Source organism: Lampetra planeri, chromosome 2, assembly GCF_965212315.1.
Source record: "Lampetra planeri chromosome 2, kcLamPlan1.2.h2, whole genome shotgun sequence".
NCBI classification, from domain to species: domain Eukaryota; kingdom Metazoa; phylum Chordata; class Hyperoartia; order Petromyzontiformes; family Petromyzontidae; genus Lampetra; species Lampetra planeri.
Genome location: NC_136108.1, coordinates 1,105,033 through 1,130,680, shown reverse-complemented (window position 1 = coordinate 1,130,680; position 25,648 = coordinate 1,105,033). Strand labels below are relative to the sequence as shown.

General features: G+C 49.1%; 1 protein-coding gene across 1 annotated transcript in view; it reads right to left on the bottom strand.

Annotated features, from left to right (window-relative positions):
- NCKAP5 (NCK associated protein 5) overlaps nt 1–25,648 on the bottom strand; it is a 259,865-nt gene that overhangs the window by 79,024 nt on the left and 155,193 nt on the right. The window contains exons 5-6 of the mRNA XM_078603791.1: nt 21,849–21,982; nt 4,794–4,884 (exon numbers count right to left, since the gene is read on the bottom strand). Of these exons, the coding sequence (XP_078459917.1) occupies nt 4,794–4,884; nt 21,849–21,982 (225 nt within the window). The remainder of the gene's footprint in view (nt 1–4,793; nt 4,885–21,848; nt 21,983–25,648) is intronic.

The window sequence follows — 25,648 nt, the reverse complement described above, 5'->3', positions numbered from 1 at the left end:
AGGCGAAGGAGCATCGACGAAGGGTTTACATCTCACGAAAGGAAAAACCGCGAGCATCATCAAGGGATAAGAGATATTTCGATCCACGATAATCGTATACAGATGCACACATCTCTCACCTGCGGGGCTCCCAATAGACCCGCGTACCGCCCTTCCCCCCGCCGCCCCCCACCTTACACCCACCCACCCCCCTCTGGCACCCCCCCCCCCCCCATTGTTTGATGGATAGAAGCAGGCACGGTCGTATTAAATATGCATGCAACAACTGAGCGTTCCGAGGACCCTTCCATAGCACCCATCAAGAAGGTCATCATCCATGGTAATTCACCATAAAGCCAGTTACGCTTTAACACGCTAAGCAATTTACATTCTAATTAATATCTCTCTCCTGGAGAGTGCATAGGATGTGAAATTTATATTGCTTGCAAGCACACACACACACACAAGCATAGACGTGCCAACGCACGCACACGAGTGCACCCACACACACACACACTCACCTAATGACAAACGTGGTGGAAACGTTGATATGTTCTTAGGGTTTCCGTGGGAAATGTTAAGATTCATTGCTTCTCCGTACCAGAATCTATTGCTTGCAAAACACAGAGCGCGTGGATTTGTTCACATTCCTCACTTTCACATTGCTTCACAGTAAAACTACAAGGACGTGCAGTCCTTTGTCCCACAATGTTGGCCACGGGGTTGAGTAGCCACACCTCACCCCAGGGGCCACTGCGGGTTCGGGGTTTGTGAAGGGAACGCTTTGCCCAGGGCAGTTCGGAGACCACGGCGGAGCTTAAACCTCGCCTGAAGACACATTTATTCTCCCTCGATTTCACCTCTCTCAATTATCTCCAATACTTCTGAGTGTGTCTTCCCCTTGGCCAACAAACTATTTATTTATTTGTGACATGCAGTGCCTTGAGCACCTTCTAGAAAGGTGCTATATAAATGTATTATTTTGATTTGAAATTTTCGTGACTGCAGGAATCCATACTCTTTGGTTCTTTTGGTAAAGTCACGTAGGTAGAAAATAAAATAAATCATGACGTTTCGGGCGCAACACAAGCGTCCATCATCAGGTGGGAAAGCATGGTCTGTTGCTGAGCCAAACTGTTTTAAAACACTGTTTAATTTTATTTTATACCTACGTGACTTTACCGAAAGAACCAAAGAGCATAAATGTATTATTATTACTGGAGGTGGACTGGTTCAGAAATCACTCACTGCCGATGATGGCCATGGCTGGTACTCGAACTCAGTCCACCGAGTTTAGAATACAGTGAGAAACCACCTCACAATCGCACCCCTTTGTTGCTTAAAAGAAATAAAAATAATCTTAAATATTTTTACAAATAAACTCATGCGCAGGATCATTAAAAATGGCAGCCTGAGAAGGTGGCCTGCATCCAGCAGTAGACTGATCATGGCTGAAGCTGTGAACTAAATATTTCTGCCGGCGCCATACGTTGGTACATTGAGGCGTTAGCACCTAAACGAGGCGAAGCTAGTTATGGGTTCCAGATACAGCGCTCAGAATTGCGTGCAGCTTGCAGCCAGGCCTAGAAAGTGCCGTGGGAGCAGCATGCAAATAACTCGCGGAGGGTAATTGAGTCATCCGTCTTCCTGACTCCCGACTCCCATTGCACAATCGCTCAGGAGCAGTGTCGCACGCCCCCTGGCTCCGTGCTAAACGTGGGCCACGGGAGCGGCATCGGAGTCGGAGCCTTGAAGCACCGATCGCCGGTGCGTCCGTGTGAAACTGAACAAAGAACCCAATTGCAGGATGTGTTCGTAATCAATAAATAAAGTCGACAGTAAATCCCCAAAAAATGTTACATTAATCAAAAGTGGTGCACATGTACAATAAAAGACAATCTCTCGTGAAATAACCGAAAATATTAAGAGCGCTCGTCCAAATGCCCGCGTGGCAGAGAGGATTTGCATGAAGAGCGGCGCGAGCGGCGCTGGTCCTCCAGTACCGGGGAAGATCGGCCGAAGGCCTCGCAGGATCGGCACCGATCACAGCGAGGGATGGTGCTGCGGCCGCTCGCGGCGACGGGTTCCGCACGTCTGTGCCGAGATACCAACTGTTACGCCTGCGCGGCACCGCTGGAGCCCCCGAGGCACCGCCACCACCGCAGATTGATTCCCTGCACCCGGTGTGGGTCTGGAGCCCCAGAGGCACGCAAGAAATTAAGATTTAAATATTGATGCGTGCAGGTGGCACGGAGTCCTAAATTATTGAGGAGTGCAGAGTTCGCAGGGCCATTAACTGCCCTGCCAAATAATAATGCACACTCCTAATGAAGCTTGAGCTTTCTTTAAGCTTGGTCAATGCATCACATCTCGTTTCTTGGCTGCCCCATCGCGTGTCTTTATTTGTGCCCACGTTCAGCGCCGTGGAGAGGGCCCGAAGTGACGAAGCGAGTCCCACGCTAGCAAGGAATAATGGGCCGGCCAGGATTTTTTTTTAGCTCAGCAAAGTCTGGTACTTGCGATCACATTAATTTTAATAAACAACTCCTTAATGATCGAACGTGTTAATTAATTAATCTCACGAAGTTTCGAATGTAATTGGTAAATTAATCATTTGATTTAAATTGAGGAATGGCTTGAACACTGATCGTGCTTGTTTGAAGGCTCGATCTGGGTGTGGGAAAAGTTTCACTTACGCCCACTGCCTAATGCGGTAAGTCTAGCCGCGTGATTCATATCACAACCCTGCATGCATTTTACTTCCAACATACTTAGGCTCCATGATCCGTCTGTATCCAAACGACATGCCCACGTGAAGTTAAATATAACCCTCGCATTGATCCATTTGCTCAATAATTTGTTTGTTATTCATTTATTTCAATTACCCTGGCAGTGATTAACAATATTGCGTGTCGTGCTTGCTTGTGTTTTCAGCACAGGGTTAGGAAGCATTACTGATTGGATGAGACAGTAAATATGTGTCTCATAAAAATGACGGAGCACAGTAAATAACCAGGGGCCAAGGAGAAATGCCGTGCGTTCAATTATTAAATTACTTTCTTTTACCACTCGTGACATGAGCTGTCTGGGCAGGGCTGCAGTGACCCATTTTGTTAATCAAAGTACTGCTCAATCCACCCCATGTAATAATAATTAGTTAAATCCAAAGTACAATGCATTTGCTTGAATTAGGATTCTTAAACCAATGACACTTTATTCTCTAATACTGATTGAATTTAAGCAGATAAGATAATATGCATAAACGGCAATATCAATTTATGAAGTAATTCAAGAAATAATGATAATAAGTAGGTGAGCTAGTGGCTCAGGAGACAGAGGCACTCTCTGAAGATCCTGGATTCAAATTCCCAGTGCCAGCTGCCAGAGATTAAACCGGGTTCTCACGCGTAGTGAGTTGATGGTCTCAGCCTAGTCACCAATGACTGCACAAAACAAAACCCATCATATTAAGTTTGGTTTTCACTTAATTTAGGCTTATTCCAGAAAATAACAACATTAATAAAGTGATCCATCCACAACGAATACAGTTTCGAGTGTGGACAAAGATGCCAACTGAAGCGCCCTCTTCCATGCCTGTTCTCTGACACAGAGTGGTCCACTCCTTGCGGCAAAATGTTCCTAATTGAAATGCCTTCATCTCATGGCACGTCCGCTGACAATAGACAAATGGATTATAATTTAAAAAAAAAAAATTCTTACTAAAAACCCATCTCCTCCTGACCGAGTTTGTGTTTACAGGGGCATGACCACCTGCTGCCACGGGGGACCAGGAAATAATTGTAGAATGAAATGTTTCTGCGAATTTTACCACTGGGGAACAAAACAAATGAGAGCTACTTCTTGTCCTGCAGCTACTCATGAATTCATCCCAGCGCACACTTGGCAAAGCCCTTATAATTATATTGATGGCGCATATATCCATTCAAGATGATAAATCAGCGTGGAATGTGACCGTGAATGCTACTCTCAGCGTGGTAACAAACAAACCGGAGCTCGTGGCAAGCGCCAACCACCACCTTTCATCAATTTTAGCTCTTTCCAGGCAGTGTTGACACTCGCTTTCTCCGAGCCACTGCTGCATGCATGCATGCATGTGTGCGTGGATGTGTGCGTGCATGCGCCTGCATGTCTGTGGAGAACGGGAGTGTACTGGTTAGCGCCATGCTGTGCGATGAACCCGGCGACCCGCGTTCCATTCCTGCTCACGGCCAACACCAGTGACGATTATCTGAATCCATCCTGGGCCTCCCCTAGGTCGACTCTACCTCAAATGAGTATTATACCTGATGCGATGTAAACATCGCCACTGGGGAGACAAAGGCGGACTGGCGTGGTACTGGCCACCCACCCTCTCGTTTACCGTGCTAGCCATCATAGGCGCTCGTGAACAACACTTGCTCCAATGGTCTGCTAAGGCTACACGGGGAATATGCGTCTTCTTTCTGTACATTCATGGAGAAGGATCGTGAAGGATGCTACTGGGCAGTTGGAGGCAGTCGCCCTCTAGTAACAACGGAGGGCAGAGGAGGAACGCTCACAACAACGAGCAGGTGGCTAAAACACAGTGGGGAGAACAGGAGCTGCCTATGCCAGTCATCTAATTTGGTTAACCCATAACACCTCGGGGACCCTCCCATGATTCCTCCCCAGTGAGCCTTAGAAACTTCAAGTGATAGCCTCAAAGTGCACAAAGTTCTGTAATGGCATCACCGTCATCTAGTGGTGAATGACAGCTGCTGCTGCTGTTATTATTATTCTTGTGTCAATGTGAACAAAGAGTGGGCACGCCGTACCTGGGCAGAAGAGCCATTGGCCGTTGCCTTGCCGGCCGGTGGGTTCACGCGACTCTGCCCACGCATCAAATCCTGGACCGTTTCTTCCATCCTGTGCCAGACAATGCAGTGCGAACACGCACACACACAGACACACAGACACACAGACACGCACACACACAGACACACAGACACACAGACACGCACACACACAGACACACAGACACACACAGACACACAGACACACAGACAAACCCCGTGAAATTTTGGCTTGTGTAGACTGCAGAGAATCGCGCTGTCAGAGAGCACCTATTATGCCTTGCGGAACACATGGGGAGCAGATGTCTCGCTGGCAAGCGTTTGCAGTTCACAACTTTGTCTCGCAACCACTGGGATTGCTACATTACACAATATACTTTAGGCTGAGTCAACCCAGAGGGTAACCATGCTGGACGCATAAATGCGGAATGATGTGCTGGTCACAATTCGTAATCATTTCCACAAAAGGCAGGCTAAAAACTAAACAAATATATCTCAAGAGTAGTTATGGAAACAAAGTTAATATGTTACGTGATTATTTATTTATTTACTGGACAATTTCTTTTAAATGAAAAACTAACAAAAAAAATGTAGTAAGTTAAGAATATATACAGAAAGCTTGGGATTCTTAAACTTCCTTAGAAGATGAAATTCTAAAACATCTATTTAAAGTATTACATATAGACGCCACAATTTACAGTTAAAATAAAGACAAAGATATTCAGTCCAACGGGCATACTCCTCTCCTGTTTACTTCACAGTATTAGTGATGGAAATTCTACATTCCTATGGTGGGACAAGTCCATCCTCAGAACGACCTATAAATACAAAAACTGCGAGAGAGTGACGAGTTGAGGAGCCCAGCGGTGGTGCCAGCCTGCGCATTCACGTGCACTGCCACCATCCATCCTACTGGGCACGCTGTGACCCACTCGTCGAATAAAATCGATTCTTCCACTACTCATGACGCACACACATTGAGCCGTGTGCGAGAACTGCTTGTTGTTGTTGTTGTTGTTTAGTTTGTTGTCCTTCCCCCGCAGCTCCGATTTAGCACGGTTGGCTACGCACGGTGCCAAAGAAGCTCAACACACACATATACATACGTGCACGTTGGAGGGGGGGGGGGTTGGATCGGTGCCACCACCGCACCACAGCGCGTGAGACCACACTCGGGAACAACGAGCGCACAGCTTCACCTGCACCCCCTTAACATCACAAGGCTCTGCGGAGTGCCTGCAGATGGAGCGAGAGGCGCAACGTAAATGTTTATGGGTTTTGTGGAAAGCAAAAAAACACCCAACACAAACTATCCTCTCCCTCCCCTGCCCGTCAATCCTCAGCTGCTTTGTGTGGAGGGCGGTAGTGGTAGTAGTAATAATAATAACAAATAAATAAAACGGGTCTGGCTTTGGCGTGGGGTGGAAAAGGTTGCGAGGTGCGTCCACTGGTGCCGGCCGGCAGTCGTCGAGACACGGCGGGCTCGGGGTCATTTGCTAATTTGGTCATTTGATCGGCCGTGTTGCTCAGTTCACGATTGCCGGAATGCCGCGCAGAACGCGGCTCTCTGACACCTGCGGTCGGCTCTTCTCTCCAGGGTCGTTTATCGGTAAGCGTTGGGGAGGAGGGAGGCGGCATAGATGGGGGTTGAGTCAGAGCGCACGAGCGAGCGTGAACCGGGGGGTGTTTGGGGGTTGACGGGGCGAGCCAGACCGTAACGTACACCCCCGCGATATTAAAGGTGTCTGGGGGTGGCTCCGTGCGTGCGTTAGAAGAACCGTGATTTTGACAGCAGTGTGCGAGCGCTCGTACGGCGGAGGCAGATTCAGAGTTCGCGCACCAGAAGCGACAGCATCAGTGCGTCTGCGTTGTGCCTCTGCTGCCCTCCGTTGAGCACGTGAGGATATTACATCTCGTGGAGGAAACCGCTTAAATGTCTCACAGGACAACTCGAGCTGGTGCCCCACATCAACCCGATTGACAAAGACTGCAATTTCTGAACAATGTATTGTGATCATTGCCATCATTTGCATTATTACATGTGCACATAATTGTCATTTAATAATTTTATAACAGAGATTGTCGGACACATGGCTTTGATGTTTGTAATTGCAGTTTAACACGTAGGCTTTACAGTTTGGCATAGTTTTCCTTCGTACCCTCAAGCTTTGAGTAACGTGTTCACAAAACGAAACCTGGGATGACACATTACCCGGTATAATTTGGAGTATATTTAACAATGAGGATGTTACATTGTTGTCTTAATAATGTAGTCCGGGGGAGGCCTTCGTCCGGCAGTGGAATGAAATGTCGCATACTTATTTATTACTGAAGTGGTGATTAAATTGTTGGTGAACTCTCCCCACCACCTCCAAAAGACACCCGCAGCATTGGGCTGGGCGCAGCAGCCCCCCCCCCCCCCCAATAGCCCTAAGAGGCCCGAACTGGCGTGTCACTTAAGCCCCCCGGCCGGCTCATGGCGTGTCACTTAAGCCCCCCGGCTGGCTCATGGCGTGTCACTTAAGCCCCCCGGCTGGCTCATGGCGTGTCACTTAAGCCCCCCGGCTGGCTCATGGCGTGTCACTTAAGCCCCCCGGCTGGCTCATGGCGTGTCACTTAAGCCCCCCGGCTGGCTCATGGCGTGTCACTTAAGCCCCCCGGCTGGCTCATGGCGTGTCACTTAAGCCCCCCGGCTGGCTCATGGCGTGTCACTTAAGCCCCCCGGCTGGCTCATGGCGTGTCACTTAAGCCCCCCGGCTGGCTCATGGCGTGTCACTTAAGCCCCCCGGCTGGCTCATGTCGTGTCACTTAAGCCCCCCGGCTGGCTCATGGCGTGTCACTTAAGCCCCCCGGCTGGCTCATGGCGTGTCACTTAAGCCCCCCGGCTGGCTCATGGCGTGTCACTTAAGCCCCCCGGCTGGCTCATGGCGTGTCACTTAAGCCCCCCGGCTGGCTCATGGCGTGTCACTTAAGCCCCCCGGCTGGCTCATGGCGTGTCACTTAAGCCCCCGGCTGGCTCATGGCGTGCACGATTGTTTTTGTTCCCCAGGAACGCAAAGTACGCAGCCGTGAGATAAACAGAAACATCTGGGCGACACCGATTGCCACGTCAGCGAAGCAGAGAGATTGCGAGAAAGAGAATGGATGAGCTTGCGAGAAGGGCAAGCTCAAGAGATAGAGGAGGATTTAGGGATGGGAGGGACGAGGAGAGTTGCGGGAGAGAAGGGAAGGAGGATTAGCAAGTGGGATTCCCAGCGAGACTTACGCCAGCACCATTCTCGGGCCACGACGCAAAATTAAAACGTTGGGAGAGGGAATGAGACGCGGCCCTGAGCAGCCCACAATGAGGAGACGCAATTTGAAAGGATCTCCTCGTGGACTCTCGTGCACCTCCCCCCCTCCCATACCTCTGGCTATGGAGCACAAACCCATTTAATTACATTCCTGCACAATTTATACATTCTCTCCGCAAGACAAATGCACGGAGCCTGCTTTTTCGTAAAAAAAAAAAATCACCCCAAAAAATTGTTAAATGTAAGATTGACAAATGTGAAGAGGGAGAGAGAAAGAAAAAATGTCGAGCTAGCATCGATGTTTGGAAGGTAATTTATAAATGTTGCCCAGTTCGTGGTGTTTCAGAGACAAAATTTTACAGCAGACAGAAAGTATTGGTAATTTTATCCACAACAAAAGGGACGCAAAGTAAAATGATTCGTGACAGTGCTCCTGACGCAAGCAGCATGACGTCCCTTGGATGAACTGCCGCACCAATTCCGAATTAAGACGGCGTCACAGCAATGGATCCAATGTACAATTTTGTGCACATGTAACATTTTATTAAAGTAATGCTATACACAAAAACATTTATCCTCCGGTTCGGCCAACAGCTCCCTGAATGCACGAGGCGGCAGTCTGCCGTGAGGGTTTGAGAGAATATAGGATTTAAAAATAATACGTTCGGGTTCACATTTTGTCCAAAACAGTTTCTTTAGCACCAAATGCGTGGGTTGTGTAAAAATAAAAGGATTACGCGGAGAGATAGATATATGAAGAAGGCGTATCATCTGCTTATCTGTTTCGTTACTTATATCCTCCACAATGAGGCTTATGATTATCTTTGTGTATATATTAGTACATGCCCATTAATTTGTCCATTAATTTTCCTGAAATCCCCACACTTAGCTTTCGCCAATATGTAACCGTGTAGAGCACTATTTCCACGGCGCACAATGCATCGCTAAACACCCAGATACGATCAAACGCACTCACGCTGTGTGGCTGAAGAAGAGATGCATTTACGTTCTCCTTAGGAGCGCCATTCATCAGACGCACATGCTCCCGACATGAGGAGTGCACAAAAGCGCCTACCTCCACTTTTGCAAAGAGTGCTCTGTTTCAGTCCTTACAATACTCCCTCTCCTTCCACTCCTCCTGCTCCCACCAGGAGATTGCTGAGCCAACTCCGCCTTAAACCGATGCTTCAAGACACGAGTGCCATTGCACGCATGCACGTATGCACGTATGCACAGGTGTAGCGGTTTATTGCCACTGCGCAAGAAAACCCGTCGACGCGGGTTCGATTCCCACTCTCGGTCAAGAGCAGTGAAGACTATACGAACCGGTCCTTGGCCTCCCCTAGGTCGACTCGGCCTCAAATGAGTAACTGGTGCGGTGTATAAACCGCAGACAAAGGCGGCCTGGCCTGGTGCTGGCCACCCACCCCTCCCTGTGCCGTGCCAGCCGTCATAGGTGTTCGCTAAACAGCACTTGCCCCCAAAAAGTCCGTTAAGGTTACACGGGGGAATGTTTGTCTTGTGTGGAACATGTGGGGGGCGTGCGCACACGGCGCGTGCGTGACGTACGTACGTACACGCATGTTGAACTTCTTCTGCGCCGTACGTAGCAAACCGTGCCAATGGGTATGCGCGCACGATTTAATATCACCGCATTATTGTTATTTAAATTTTCGTTTGAACAACCTTAATTACAGCATGGCTCCATCCTCAACACAGCGGCAGCAGCAGCAGCGTCGGCTGGAGACGTTTACATTCCTCCAGCAGCTGTTGGCATGCAGAGCGTGGCGCGCCGCCTTCCAACATCAAAGTGTCCGTGCGCTCTGGCCCATAGTCACGTTTAAGGCCGATAACGCAAAACCGCCGATGCTGTCGCAAGGGGAATTCACTTGACGATTTGTTCATTCGTTTCTCTTTAAACGACTCAATTTGGAAGATTACGACTCGCTTCCCGTTAACTTCCACACGCCGCTCACCGGCAAAAGCACGGCCCATGGTGCAGGTGTGAACCATCCGATAAGTAGAAAATGCTTTGACGTCTCAACATCAATGCACTCACTCAATTCTATAATCAGCACATTAAATAAATGTGGCTTCAAAAACAGTCCTGGGCGAGGTGGTTAAAAGACAACTTATCCCAATGATCTCGGTGCTTATGAGCGGCTTTCATACTTCTCTGCCTCGACACTCTGTGCTGCAATCGGGGAATATTCATTGGCACTCGGCCTACAGAGTCGCAGACACAGCTTCGCAATAACCTTCTCCGTCGTGACGCACGCAACCGCTCGATCGAAATTACTGTGCCACGATTAAGATGATGAGTGTCATGTCAATACCAGAGCAGTGTGTTTTAGAAGTCATATTGAATTCCCAAGATGACAATCAACAAAACTGAGTCAGGATAGTTTTGGAGAGTCTTGTTTGTATCTTTGAAGCACAATTATACTGTGGAAGCAGGATATAAGCACATCTAATGTAAACACAGTTCTGATGTAAGCAACACATCCTTACATTGCACTGGTGGGGGGAAGGCGAAATGCAAATTCTAATATAAGCACACTTCTTATGAGCACAGCTGCCCTTGCTCCCAAGGGGTGTCGTCTCATACCCAGCTTCTATTTGCACTGATAATAAAACGAGTCAAATTTTGAAAAATGGGAGACTCTTTCTCAAACTGTGGACGAGCTCTGAAGAGTTTCTTGCTTGCAGATCTGCAAAGCAGTGACGACACAGGCGAGGGATTCGCACTCGGGAGTCGTGCGCGTAGGTCACGTAATGTGTGTACGCCGAACTTCTACCGCACCGTACGTAGACAACCGTGCGCATCGGAGGTGCGGCAGAGGTCGCAACCGGGTACCCGATACCCGTACCTTACCCGATACCCGGCTACCCGTACCCGGCCGGGTACGGGTACGGGTACACGTTTGCGACCCTGGTGCGGCCGGGTACGGGTAGGCCGTGAGTCACTGCTGAGTCACCGTTTTTCACTCATTTCCCAACGTCTTGTCTCTTCTCACAATTCAAATTCCTAGAATCAACCCACCCACGCCTGCAACATGGCTTCATCCCAGAGGTCACAATCGGGTACTCGTACCCGTACCCAGCCGGGTACGGGTAGCCGGGTATCGGGTAGGGTAGGGTACGGGTACCCGATTGCGACGGCCGGGTACGGGTAAGGAATCAAAACCCGTTTGCGACCTCTGGGGTGTGGGCACCGCACGCCGGCACAGGAATCGGGCAGCGCGACTCGCCTCGCCGTTGATCGCATTTCGAGGAAGAGGAGTGGGGGGGGCCCTCTCCTCCCCCTCCTCTCCAAACCAAGTTAGGGAGGTGAGCGAGGGGGTGTCGAGCGGTGGGGGGAGGGGGGCACCCCGTTATCGCCCCGCCCCTGCTAAGGAGACATAAACAAAATATTATGAAAGCGCCGCCGTGAGCTGCGGCGAGAGAGAACACAGCGGCCGCCTCTGTGCGCGCGCAGCGGCAGCGCAACAGAGAGGGATGGGGGGGGAACGGGAGGAGGCTCCTGACATAAACACCCATTATGTAAATGTTCCCAGGCGGACGAAACCAGATCCGCAAACGCCCCAAATTCCAGCCGCCTTTTAAACGGGTGATTTAAATGTGCTTTTTAATCCCTCTTCCACCCCAGTTTTTAAATTGAGAAAAAGAAAAAAAAATCCACACCAGATGCTTGCCTCGTGACTACCTCGTGGCTGCGACAAACAACAGCCCCTTCATTTAAAACGGAGAAAAACTTTGCGGGAAATTTTTTCTCCATTCATTTCTTACAACTCAATAAATGAATAAATGAAAGCTGAATGGGAGTTTAAAAAAAAATGTTTCACTTGGGTCACCGGTTCAAAAACAAAAGCGTAATTTATTTCTTGCGCAGCCGTAGTCTGGTCGAGAGTTTGTATTTATCTGCTCCCCTGCCGGCCGTGAAATTAAATCTCAAACTGTCGCTTAAAATCCCTCAAACAATTATTCGGCTGTGTGAGGCAAAGCAGAGCACCGCCTACGGATTGCATCTGCTAAATAATGCAAGCGAAAAACTGTTGCATTTATCCAAAGTCTCACCAAGAGTGAGCGACAATTAAGAAGTGTGCAACATTTCCACTGAAAAACCTTTTGAATAAAGTGACTACCTCTACCTGAAATGTGCGGAAAGAAGCCCGCAGAGAGACGCACTCTTGCAATTACATTACGAGACAGAATGAGGAACACGTGGGATTGGAGAACATACGCCACCAATCGACCTGTTAAAACCAGCGAGTGGGGGCGTGGGTGAGGCTCGTCGCCAGAAAAGATTATGGGCGACGGTCAAGAATAATGACGGAGCAGCAGCCAGGGCATGGAACGCGCTCAAGAGGATGTCCACTGAGGGGAGATGGAGCGATTAAGTTAAGTTTGTGTTTGAAGTGCCGGGTAGACGATTACATTACAGGATGGTCAATGGCAGCGGCTTGGGGAGGCCTCCATCCAGCAGTGGAATGACCTATGGCTGACGACGATGACGAAAGTACTTTGTTACCGACTGTTCACCACGGGCATGTAAAACATTCATGGAATCCCACTGGTAAAAGTAGATTTTTTGATTAAATTAACCAGGATGTAAAACCTGTCGCAGGTCAAGCGGCACCATCTGTTCATTGTGGTGACATCGGCGAGTCTCGGCATTACCGTGTGACCCTGCTCCTTGTCGCTCAATCCCCTGGGTGCGGCTCGCAGCGCCCATCATTTTTCTCTACTGCAAGGCACTCTCATACAGCGTTGAGATCCGGTGTATCAACAATGAGTTAAGACTTCTAAATTACAACTCGGGTCCCTTAACTTCCCACGGCAAAGCGAGGGAGGACATGGAAAGCAAGCTCCAAGAAAGAAGACTCACGTGTCATCAAGTTTCCCCAGAGTGGTGTGGATTAATTATAAACCAGATTGTCTATCTTTTGAGTTGGAATTGTATCCGTTTAGCCATATTAGATTCGTATACGTGTTGTATATTTTTCAAAGCGTAAGCAATCATTTTGAAATAACAGAAACCGCATAGCTAATTAATGGAACGTCTTCAATTTACCTGCAGGCAAATTATTTAAATTGCATCAAAGCGAGGAGGGAAAAACATCACGACTTAAAGGCTTGTCATGTCAGACGGCTGATACGGCAAACGATTAAAACGACAAATGAATGAAAATGCTACTCCCGCAGGTCTTCAACGTTAATCCGCTGCTTCTGCCAAACATCGAGACCTGTGGGCTACACAGAGAGCGAGGTTGCAGAGCTTGAGATTAAATGTAGGCATATGAAACCGCATTCTGTCACTCTAATCCCCTCCATGCTGATGTAGCCCATATGACTTTGGGTGGCCCTGCCTGCATATCACAGCAGCTAACCCATCGGCCGATTGATTCCCGCTCTTGATCCGATGCGCGCCCCCCTCTCCCCACTCCTCCACCGCAGATTAGGAAGTCAATCGGGAACCACCACGGGCCGATCTCCGTTATTAAAACCTTCGCCCAGCCGCTCGCAAGGCCATCTGGCCTGCTCCCCGCAGCACCCCTGACCCCCGCGAACTGCCCAGTGCTGCCCCTTGTGATTGCAGGCCAAGCTGCCCTCTGCACCCCCCCACCCCCCAACCCCCCCCCCCCCCAAACATCCGCACCCTCAGCCCCACCACAGCCCCCTCCGTGCCGGGATGGTGAGCCGAGTAGAGCCCAGCAGTGCTTCCCCATTGCAGCGGGAGACATCTCCGGAGAATCTGCGCAGCACGTCGACAAGGATGGACACCCTGAAAATGATCAACCTTGCAAATGAGATGGCAAGGTTTACAAGCCCGCACTGGCCATCGTTGTGAAGTCTGGTCAAATAATGCTCACGTGGTGGAGGCCATCATCCAGCAGTGGATTGACAAACCGGCAGCACAAATGCACAAGTACAGGCTTACTCTCGGATGCCTTCTCCGTCGACTTTGCAATGTTTTAATTTTGTATGAAATCAACTCCCAGGGTGTTTTATCGTTAACTGATGCCAAGAGACGAGATAACCTGTGCACTCGGCACTTCAAAGATGCACCTCAGCAAGAGGCACGGCTCGATGGAAACTTACGACACATTACATAGGACCATAGGCAGGTAACAATATAAATGTAACGCGCTCAAGACACATCTTAATAATTGCACGTAGAAAGTTGCACAACTGAATGCACACAAAGAGAAACTTCGCCACTTAACAAAAACTAATATTTAGACATCACAAACTTTGGTGAATTGAGAATCACATTCATCTTCCCTCCGTTCTATCGCAAATAATGAAATAGACGCTGCAACAAATCAATCGGTCATTTGCCTTCTTCTAAAGTTTACTGACCTCATGTCCTCTGCACCTTTGCTGGGGTCCCTCATGTAATCACTTTGTTGGGAGCACTCTTCATGCCACCACCACCACCACCACCGACTGCCCCACTGCCCCACTCCTCTCACTCGGCAGCCTCCGTGGGGCTCTGCCGCCTCTCAAGCTCCGGCTCCCTTCCACCTCCAACACTCTCCCCGTCGCCACTGACGCTTCTCCACCGGTGCGCGCTCTTTCAGCATCTCACCCTCGCTCTCCTAGTTCAAACATTGACAGCAGACTGAACGACAGCCTTGGGTGAGGGGTGGTGGGTGGGGAGGAAAGGAGGGGCCAGTCTGCATGCACAGGGTGGGGTAGGGGTTGTATTTTGGGGGGGAGGTTGTGGGTTTCGAGGGGAGACACATTCCTGGACCCCACCACTGCCCCCCCCCCAAACCCATTCCTCCTCCCCGCAAGCTCTACAGTCCCCCCCCCAATCCTCTTTCTGCCTCTAGCCACCTTCTCCCACCCTCCCCGTCGCCAGCAGCAATGCACGCGAACTGTCGAGGTTGCATTTGCACACCCCTCCCCTGCCCTTGCCCCCCCCCCCCCTGCTTGCATCCTGGAGAGCAAACCTGATGGCCAGATGCTGTGCTGCCACCTCTCTCTGCAGGGGCTGCACGGACTCCCACTGCTCGCCTCCACGAGCATATCCCAGCACAGCTACATCGCTCAATCTCTCAAGGTCCCCTCTCCGTCTTACTGGACAGCTTGCCGTCTCAGTCCTTCTGGATACATGTGCATATCTCCCCACGTCTGTGCCCTCCCCCCTCCTCCTCTGCCACCCTCGCTCACTCACTCTTTCTCTTACCTCCGATGGGGAGCCACCCTCAGGCGAGTGCACTCCAGCCTGGCGCATCTTCAAAGCCACTCGGCCTATCGCGCTCACTCTGTATCCGTGCTGCGTACAGCGGAGGCTGCCAGTGGCCACGTTCGATGTCGTGCAATGTAAAGTGGTGTAAGTCCGGGCTTTAGAGACCTGCAGCCACGGCTTAGCTTACGATCACATGAGGATGCTTTCGCTGCCACTCTGAAACACTCACTCCGCTTCCTCCTTCCCCGTTTCCGTCTGCTCGTCTAGCTTCTTGTCTGCTGTCTGCCTGCTTGTGTGCATATTTATCTGTCGGTCATTAGGTCCGATTGTTGTCTGTCTGCCACATGTCCGCGTGCCTGACCGAAATTTTTTTTATAGAACTTTGATAAATGGAGGTTATTCAAGAGGCCCGCCTTTGGCAAGTAAAAACTTTGCCCCTTTTCAATGTCACGCTGCTCCTTTTTCTCATGTGTGCGAACAATGACGATGCTCTCGTTATTTCTCGTGGTCAATGCCTCCATGCCACTGGCTGGACCGGTGTTGCACCACAGACGTCTGAAACGCCAGAGGATAATACAATAATACGACAGAGCTATGCAATCGTTGTAGATGGCTTATATTCTTAGACTGCTACAACTGATCGTATGGGCTCGTATCCGCAGAAAGACCACACATGTTTCACTTCACCGACAGCTCTGATATTTCTCCAGCCAGACCTTACCAGCAATCAGGGGAGGTGGCGAGCGTGTGGGTGAATGTGAGAGAGTGAGCCTGCGTGCAGAGGAAAGGAGGCACTGTTCTGGAAAGGGATAACAATTTTGAGCAAAGGGCTAGAAAATGCCCCGAATCTAATCCGGGGAATGCAAAACTGCGTGCTTTCTGTGGCTTCGTGCCGGCCCTTGTGAGTGCATGCCTCTTTTTCAGAGCAGGCATGTGACCGCCGCACATCTGTCATTTTTGAAGATTGCAGATGCAATTCGGAGCTTTGCCTCTTTCCTGTGACATGTGGACTAGGAAAATGGACTCTTGAGAGGCAATTTTTAAAGGAGGCTGTGTCATTTAAAAAACATACGAAAATAAGACAGCAGCACATAGGCATTCTGAATACAAAAAACTGCATATCTGAGCATTATATTCTCTCAAGCCAGTAATATAGGTTAGACCAAACGGCTATATTTTTAGAAGATGGAAGAAAACAAATATAACTGTAAATATTCCTTTGAGAAGTACTGGCTTCTACTCTAATGCAATGTAATACTTTGCCGACAACAGTTGGCCTGGTTTTCAAAACCTTCAAACCTCCGAGCATTTTCACGGACGTGAGCCAAAGGAAAAAAAATCATCTGAACGAATAGATGCAAACACACACTTCCCTCACACAGAAGCCGCCTCGATAGAAAGATAACATTTAGGAATGCAGAACAGGGCAATTTATATAGGCAAACGCCTCTCCTTATAAACTCTTCTATGCAGAACTGGAAGAATTTTTTTTTACTGAGAATAAACACCATGAAATAACTGTGGCCAAAACAGCAACATGCTTTATTAGTACCAACTGTGCCTAGATTGAAGACATGCCCCTGGCATGACTCAACTGAGAGGTTCTCCGCTGTATTTATAACAGCAGCGCGTTCCTGGGTTAACGTGTCCCTGCTGCGGCCCACAACATTGGGAGTTTGGAAAAAACGGTGACGTGAAGGAGTTATTGGGCAGGCCACTGGCACATATCACACGCATGCAGTGTGTGGCTCGGTGGCAACAAGTCAAGCCAAGCGCTCAGTGAAACCATCTGCTGCGAGAAGATTTAAGATGTATTTTTATCTAAATGCGTTTTTACATTTTACACTCACAGTACAATCCAGTAGCAAGTCCTGCGTAACGACACATATCAATTTCTGACAAATCTGTCGCACTTTGACCTTTGACTTTTGCTCCCCCCCCCACCACCACCACTCTAGAAAGAAAAAGTGAATGGCGTTGAGCCCTCGCTTACAACTCACTCATTCACGCTCTGAAATGTGCGGGGTTTAGTTAGGATTTTCCGGGCCACGTGTTTTCCTGGAATATAAATGCTCTCAGCTGCCACCTGCTCGCAAGTGCGGGGGCTGACGCTCGCAACGCAAAGGTGCGTGCCCTCGTTTCTGAGTAAACGACGTCTCGCACACAAGTCCACGGTGTGGCAACATCGCGCCGTGGTTTTTATCCGTGCAGCAAGCGCAATGGCGGTTGTGGTCGACACGAGGAGGACATGGGTAGGGACAATCAGGCCCGATCGCTCTCCCCACTGTCACCCCCCCCCCCCCAGCCTTTTCAACTTCAGTGTGATTGTGGCCACATTGTCATTTTTTGAATGGCAAACGTGTTGGAGGCAGCAAGATGCTGTCTTATGCTTCCATATTAAATCCCCTGGAGTACTAAATGTCAGGTACGACATGGGTTTAATGTGAAGATCAACGAAGCAGATATTGCCACTCAGCGCATAAGGAGAAGGGAAGACATGTACACATGGAACATAGATTGCTCATTTGTTGCAACTTTTCAAATTTAACGCTATGCCCCTTATGGAGATACAATTGGATTTTTTACATTTATATATAGTTATTATCCATACACGTCACTTAATGTACTGATGCACATTACATTCAGAAATAAATGAATGTCAGAACATAATAAATGAACAGACAAGGGTCTGTTTCACACAAAAAAAATGCAATAATAAAACCAAATAATATTTAGGCCCACCAGCCTTGGAAATCGTTCTTGTTTTTCCAGCAGCACGTGTTTAAGCAAGCATATTCAGAACCAGTATCGACTTCTTTGAGTCTCATCAGCAGTGTTGCCTGTTAAAAAAATCGCAGCCTGACGTTAGAGGCCCTCCACGACGAGCATATGGTCAGCGCACAAGAGACTGCGTGTGGCTACTGGATGACCTAATGTGTATAGTCTGCGTGCAGACTAAAACATCCAAATATAAGGCAAACACACCATCACAAAAGCACATCTTACCAATTTCACAACCCCTACCACCCACCCCGCAACCCCACCCCCGCCTTTCCACCAACTAAACAAGCAGTATTAAATGCCCGTAAGCAATTTTGGGGACTCAAATAATGTTTGTGTGTCCGTGCGGTTGAGCGGCACGTGCGCACTCCTCTCGCGAAACCGCACATGGCCACATGCAGGCGAGAGGGCGGTGGGCGAGTAGGAGGGGGGGGGCGAGTGGGCAACAGAGGGGAATAAAGAGGAGCGAAGAGGAGGGAAACCACGGGGGAGGACTTGTGGCCCGCAGACGGCTGCCAAGCCAAGTCAGGCATACATGTGGCCAACCCAGGAACGTGGCGACGATTAGAAATATCTGCGCAATGTCTGAATATTTAAGTGCCGAAGCCGCAACCAGGTGTACAACCTCAGCGCCGGAGTTTCTCGCCCCGCCCCCAGGTCTCGGCTACAAGCACGTCTCCTCTGCCCCATCGCCGCCCCCTCCGTTCCGTTAACCGGCCCTTCGGGGCAAATTCTTCCTTAATCGACTCCTGCTGGTCAAGCTAAGCCAGCCCTATGTGCATCATGGTCCATCGACCCTAAGTAAGAAATTAAAATTAAAACGGGAATTTAAAAAAAAATCTAATCATCCAGCACTATGGGATACCACGACTGCCCGGTGGTTAAAGCGGGCCCCATGAGTGGTGTCGGCTCATGACACAAGCAAGATAGCATTAATCATCTCGGCAAATCCAGGATTAGGAATGTTGAAGCATTTCTGAGATCTCTCACAAAGGGTTTTTTTCTCCATGCGGTGGGCATTTTAATTCGTCCACAATTAAACGCGCTCCTCTCTCGATTCGTGCACTCTCAGCTGAAGGGCACGCCATGTCCCGGGGAGTCTGCGAGTGCATGGAGGAGGAGGAGGAAGAGTCTCCGGCTCCACGCCCGCGTCCGCGAGCAACCGTGAGCGGGGAGGGGCAAACGCGTGCGGTGAGCCCGCCGTGTTGAGCGCCCCCTTGCCTGTGGCAATGCCTCGAGTCAGCCCAGCAGGGGGGGCCCCGACAAGCACACGGGGGGGGGGGGTGCTCGATTCCAGCTGCCATGAACGCATCGCATGGGGTTCGAAGAACCAAGGCGCACACAGAGAGCAAAATTGGGAGAGAGTGGCCCATATGTTCCACCAATTATGGAAATAATTTTGCTCTAGGGCTACCGCTTGCCGCTGTGCCAGTGACAGAGGAATAAGGCCCAAGCTGTTGCAAAAATGAAAGACGTGGCGAAAGGTGAGCTGCATGGAGCTCCTGCCGACTTACGCTTGATATTGCCCAGACGCCCCGTGGAGAAAATCAGCACCCAATTCCTCAACCCTGTACCTACTACATCACATAATTGGTGAATAATTGCAGTCTAAGATATGCCCGGCGAGATATAGAAAGTAAAAAATATACACGGGGACAGGAGAGCGCTGTTATCAATTAACAGCATGATGCATACCTCCCCGATCCCTGTGATCTGTCTTGAGCCACAAAAGTAAATCCTTGACATTTGCAAAACAAAGCCTCTGCAAATCCCCCTCTCGCCTCTCTCTCATCCATTCCTTGTATGCCTTGTAGGCAGAGGAGTCACCGTAATGCCTTCTCTTTTTTGCCGTAGAGCCAATAGTAACTTTATCAGCTCTTCACCAGCAGCTCGGCTCAGGAGAAGGCCTATCTGCATCGGCTTGGCCAGGAGTATCGTTGCTACTTTGCGCGTGCCCCTATCTGCCAAATTGCCTCCTGCCAGGCAGTGATACAAGTCCGGAGCTCCCGAGGGACCGTCCTGTTGACACACAGTGGCACCAGCAGCTTCGCTGCCACTCACACTGAACAGCCGCACAACGAGACGCTCCCCAAGGAGAACAACAACCTTGGGAACAGCACAAACAAAAAACGGGGATGGATGAATGCACCTACTGCCAGTCGGGACAGATCGGGACCCACGAAATGGTTAGCTTTGAAAATGACAATGAGTGGAAATCAATTACTTAATTGCAGAAGATAGTTCTGACTCATCATAATCAGCCATAGTCTATCCACTGCTGGATGAAGGCCTCTGCACACCTTCACCACAACCCACTGCATAGCGATGCCATCCCACGAGCGCACGTGAGATGATCATCTCTGCGGTGGTCATCCTCTCAGCCGTGTCCACGCCTTCGGTCGCGACTTCGTGCCCAGCCTCGTCCATCGGCCGTCATGCTTTCTCGCGACGCGTCCTGCCCAATCCCACTTTTACTTTTCCCAACAGCCAATAACGATGCCCCTCATTTGAATTTGTTCCCTGATCCACGTGCGCCTCTCGCTGAATCTCAGTGTAAATCCACGTGTGCAAATCGCCATGCTATCTACACTGCGCATATTTTAGCTTTATTTAAATGTTTAATCGTCAGTGTCCATGTTTCCGATCCATGTCAAAGCAGTTACTGTGCACCGATTGAAAACGTTTTTCTGCTGTCACATTGGTGTGTGGTGTCTTTCATGATCACTTTCAGTGTTGCAAGAGCACTCCATTGCTGCTTTCACTCACCACTATTACATAATCCCATCCCAATCCATGAATGCCCTGTTACGCTTTCCAGTGCAGCCCCTCCAACAATGTTTTTTGGTTCAGTAAACATGTAATTAATGGCTTTTTTTATTTATCTTGAGCCCAAACCAGGCGGTCAGTCTTTTTAAGTGCTTTGTTAAGCCAGTATTTACTAAATATGAAGTAAAAATGTATACAATCTTTGTCAAAGGTGGCTGTCCTCTGGATATACTCACCCCCACCTTAAAAATGTGGAATTTCCACGAATGGCTCAGGGATAGAAACAGTAGATGTGTAATACCCCTGTTCATTTGACGTGGAAACCACTTTCACTCTGGGGCTTTTTGTTACGGAAGATTGTAACACATACGCCGCATACTTAGTCATCTTCAATCAATGCCCCCAACAGTTGTGAAATCAAATTATCGCTTTACACACACAATTATCGCTTTACACACACAATTATTCCATCAGATCTCGCAATCAACAATTGTTGCGGAGAATTGCATATCATCTCACGACAAAGATGTGCGGTGTTGGTGTGAAGCATAAAAAAAGGACCGTTTTGATAGTGAACATCACAGACGCCCTCTTCAACGCATTGGTATCAATTTGAGACGACAGCACTGCATCATGGGAAGTGAATGGATAACATCAACTTGGAGTAGCAGAGGAAGGCCCATTGGTATGTGAAGGGCATCAGAGTGGGTAGGACAGTAGCTATGGGATACTGCCGATTTTCAGTCTTGTGGTGTGCTGCTCTGCGATGTGATTTCGGGTTGTACCACGTGTGATTTTGATTTCAGGTTGTACCACGGGCTGTTCGGCACAATGCCCGATACCGCACCCAACGTGCTGGGAGCCTCTTCAGGAACTCCACGTGGAGCAAAGCGTCGGACATCGCACGGCACATTTCGCGGCCCGACCCGAAACCGCACCGGGGAATGACGGTGCGAGGAGTTCGTCGGACGCGGACCGGCGACGCAGTGGCCCCGTTACCTTTCGAACTGGTCCCTGAGAGCACGGAGCTGGGTTCGGCAATGCGTGAGCTCGCGCGTCACTTCCTGCAGACGCTTCTCGCTCTCCAGCCGCAAGCGTCGCTCGCTCTCCAGGTCGCACATCAGGCGCTCACGCTGGACAGGGAGAAGGAACGGAAGAGGGGGGAGCGAGACGGAGAGAGGGAGGCGGAGGAGGGATTGGCACAGTGAGGGCGGCACAGACGGGGCACGCAGAAAGGCATTGCGATGAGACCCATGTCAAAGTTTTATTACGCCCGATAATGACCACCACCGTATACATAAATAAAACACATTATGCGTCATTATGAAGGCCCAGTGCATCACATAAATTAAGTGACAAAAAAACATTTCCCTGCATTATAAAAAAATTCGACCGCCATCAAACTGCCATTCTAGGAAAACGTTTCACAGCAACATTTTATCAATCGGGCAAACTCTGGCTGGTTTCAACATTCCGAGTGTCATCAGTAGGGTCATGCCTGCTAAAGAAATGCTGCCGAATCATTCGATGTTATTGGCAGGAACACTCCATGCAAGCTATGGACTATAAGATATTTGTACAAGTCCTCACACATGGGCGGCATTTGAAAGGCCACATAGTATTGTTATTTAACACAGCCACCATGTACATGGCAAGGTTCTTTGATTCCTGTACAACCCAGGTCTGCAAGAAATTAGCCTGGCCAGTGATTTTATTGACCAGCAGCAGGATATTAATCAGGCGCACGGACAAATGAGCCGTTCTTCTTTCACATCGTTAATGTCCACAGGATAAATGTTACTTTTGTTGCGCATCTCATTTAACAACCAGCGGCCGCGTACTGAACAATGACGTCTAGAAGTACACGGAGACAATCGGCTGAGTCACCATCTGCACAGCGACACACACAGCGACACAGTCGTTGAGAGTCATGAGCCACAATAAAGCACGGTCCCCTCCCACTGCTATTCAACTTCTGAAATCTCATCAGGTTTTGGCTTTGGCTATGAGATGCCATAGTTGGCTTCGAATGGCCACAATTGCAACGCGTCGTGGGTACTAGAAGTCATATTGGAAGTAAGCTAAGCAGCCATAAGGCGTTTACTAAAAACAATGAGTAAAATAGAGGAATAATGAAAAGTTGTCGTGACAAATATTCAGCATTCGGTGACGCAACGCTATGAGCTCACAAACAAAGGATGAACCTGGCAGTGACTTGTGTGGCGTGTGGGCTAAACACGCGAGGCTAAACACGGGAGTGCAGAGCCTATACATCACGCCACTCGATGTGCAGAAGCCAAGTCAAGGCACGGCCCTGCCAAACGAGCAGCTGCAAGCACCACGCACGCCATGACCGACTCGTTTGTGTTTACTGTCAGGCTGTGTTTGCGCCAGTCCCAAACAGGCAGGGCCTGCTGTGCGGTAATGAGCTGACGGCAAGAAGAATAAATAATAACACGCACGTGCAACTCACGTTGCAATTGAGTGCATTCTCGTAAAGTTTACATTTCTTCCCCTGTTTTTTTTTCCTTCTAACTGTGGCCATGCCCAAAATGATCACGGCATCGAGCCGCTGCAAAACGTGGCACGACTGCAGAGATCTAATGATACTAAATTGTCAACTTTCTGCTCCACGGCAACATCATGAGCAAGGTTTATTTTTGTGAGGCCAGGGGATGGCCCCAGCAGACCAACAGAATAGAGAAGAGGTCTTAATCTGGCACAAGATGCCACCAAAAAACATTGCAAGATATTCCAGGACCATGCTTTGAGAGGAGATGCAAGAAGATGTGAAAAGTTATTTGGATCTGTCTGTGGGTGGAATAATCTCACAATGGGGATGCATTATCCTTGTTGGCCAAGGGAAAGACAACAACACAGTTACTGCCCATGATTGACATGGGAAGCCATTATTACAGCAGTCTCCATGTAAGAATCTCAAACATATCCAGAAGCTCCGCTTTGCTGAGATAAAACAAAAGCAAAACGGCCATAAAGTGGTCACAAAATTAGTGAATCGAGGGTAATAAATCTGACAAAACAATGAAAATTAATTGGAATTCTACATATGTATTCCCTCACTAACTTCGAATCGTCAAAGGCAGCAAAAAATGGGCTAGATAGTTAAACATTAAAACGTAAATCTTGACAGAAAACGTTGCCATTCTGCTGATTGCAAAAACACAAACCATAACCGCGTCAATTGTTCCTTTGTTGCTCATTGGTAGGAACCCCACAGTCAACGCGTGGATCGCCGCGAGCCCCAAAAATGACAAAGCAAGTCCGGAGGGAGCAACACATCAATCCTCTTTTTCGATGTTATACCACAGTCCAACACTGACAATGCAACTACCAGTTGTATCTCGGTATGTGTGTGTGTTGAACTTCTTTCGCACCGTACGTAGACAACCGTGCTAATCGGAGGAGACCATGTACGTCCCTGCAATTCGCAATGTTCACATGGCATACAACGTCCACTGAAGTGCCACTGTAATGGCTGATGTTTCAGGCCATTTCCCTTCTTCAGACAATAAAGAGACCGGGTGGGAAGATTGACTGACTTTACAGCTGGAGGTCAGAGTTTACATCAGAGGAGCCTGAGTGTAAAACAATCTCAAACTTCAATCTCTCTGCCCTTTTCCACTCTACTCTGAAAAAAAGGAATATTGCCTGAAATGTCAACCGACTATAGATGTTGTTTTGTTGTCAGGCGGCGTTAATGATTTAACATGGCGATGCTTTAGTTTCTCCCTCTGCATATGCGACACTGCCAAGTTAGTCCCCTATTTTTTTTCTCGCATCACCTTATTGACATTATTACGAATGACGGATGATGTCACCGACAGTTACCACTGCTAAACTCGAGAGAACAGTGATCCTACATGAGCTCACCGGGTGTAATTTACCCGGCTGAGCATTCCTTGTCGCATGTTATTTCAGGCGGATATCAAGTGCTATGTTAATCAGATAAATGTTTTTTAAACCCGATAATGTGGGCCCAAGGACACTTGATAATTATAATAGCTACAAATGTGGAGCAACATACATTTAATCCTAACCGCTGAAAGTGGGTCAATTGAAAACAAGGAAACACATCACTGTGCATTAGGTTAAACACAGCACTAAGCTACTGGCAACCAACACTCACTGCTAATTCCAGACTTTGCCTAACAACAATTCACAAATAGCCAGCAGATGAACACAAAATATCAACACTTTAATAGCTGCAGGTGCGGGGCAATAATCATAAATGTCCACCCACCATACTGGTACTTCACTTATGAGTAATGGACCTGATTTGCACAGCACCTGCAAGGCTGATTTAATAAAGAGTGCCAGTGGCCGGGTTAAGGAGCGCCACACACGGGGTTATGCGCTGTGCGCGAGAGACGCAGCCTCCCGTCCAGCGCGTCTGGCCGAGGGATGATGTCCCAACAGCACGACCAGGAGTCTGTCTCTCCTGCCACTCCCCGGCTTGCCACAGCCTCGCCTGCCCACGACCGGCCAGCGGGGCATGAGGGGGCATGCCCTTCTTAGTACATGGCTGGTTGTCTTTTAATTGCGGTGGAATGTTAATCTCTCGCTCAACATCAGCTCAACATCCCGTGTGTGTATAGATGTATAGGCGTGTGTGTGTGAGGAGCTGTAGTGTAGCGGTTAGCGCGCTGCGTTACGAATCCGACGATCCCTGTTCGATTCTCCACAGCGCCAGTGACGATTATCTGAACCGGGCTTGGGCCTCCCCTCGGTCGACTCAGCCTCAAATGGGTACTTGGTGCGATGTGTAAACATCGCCACGA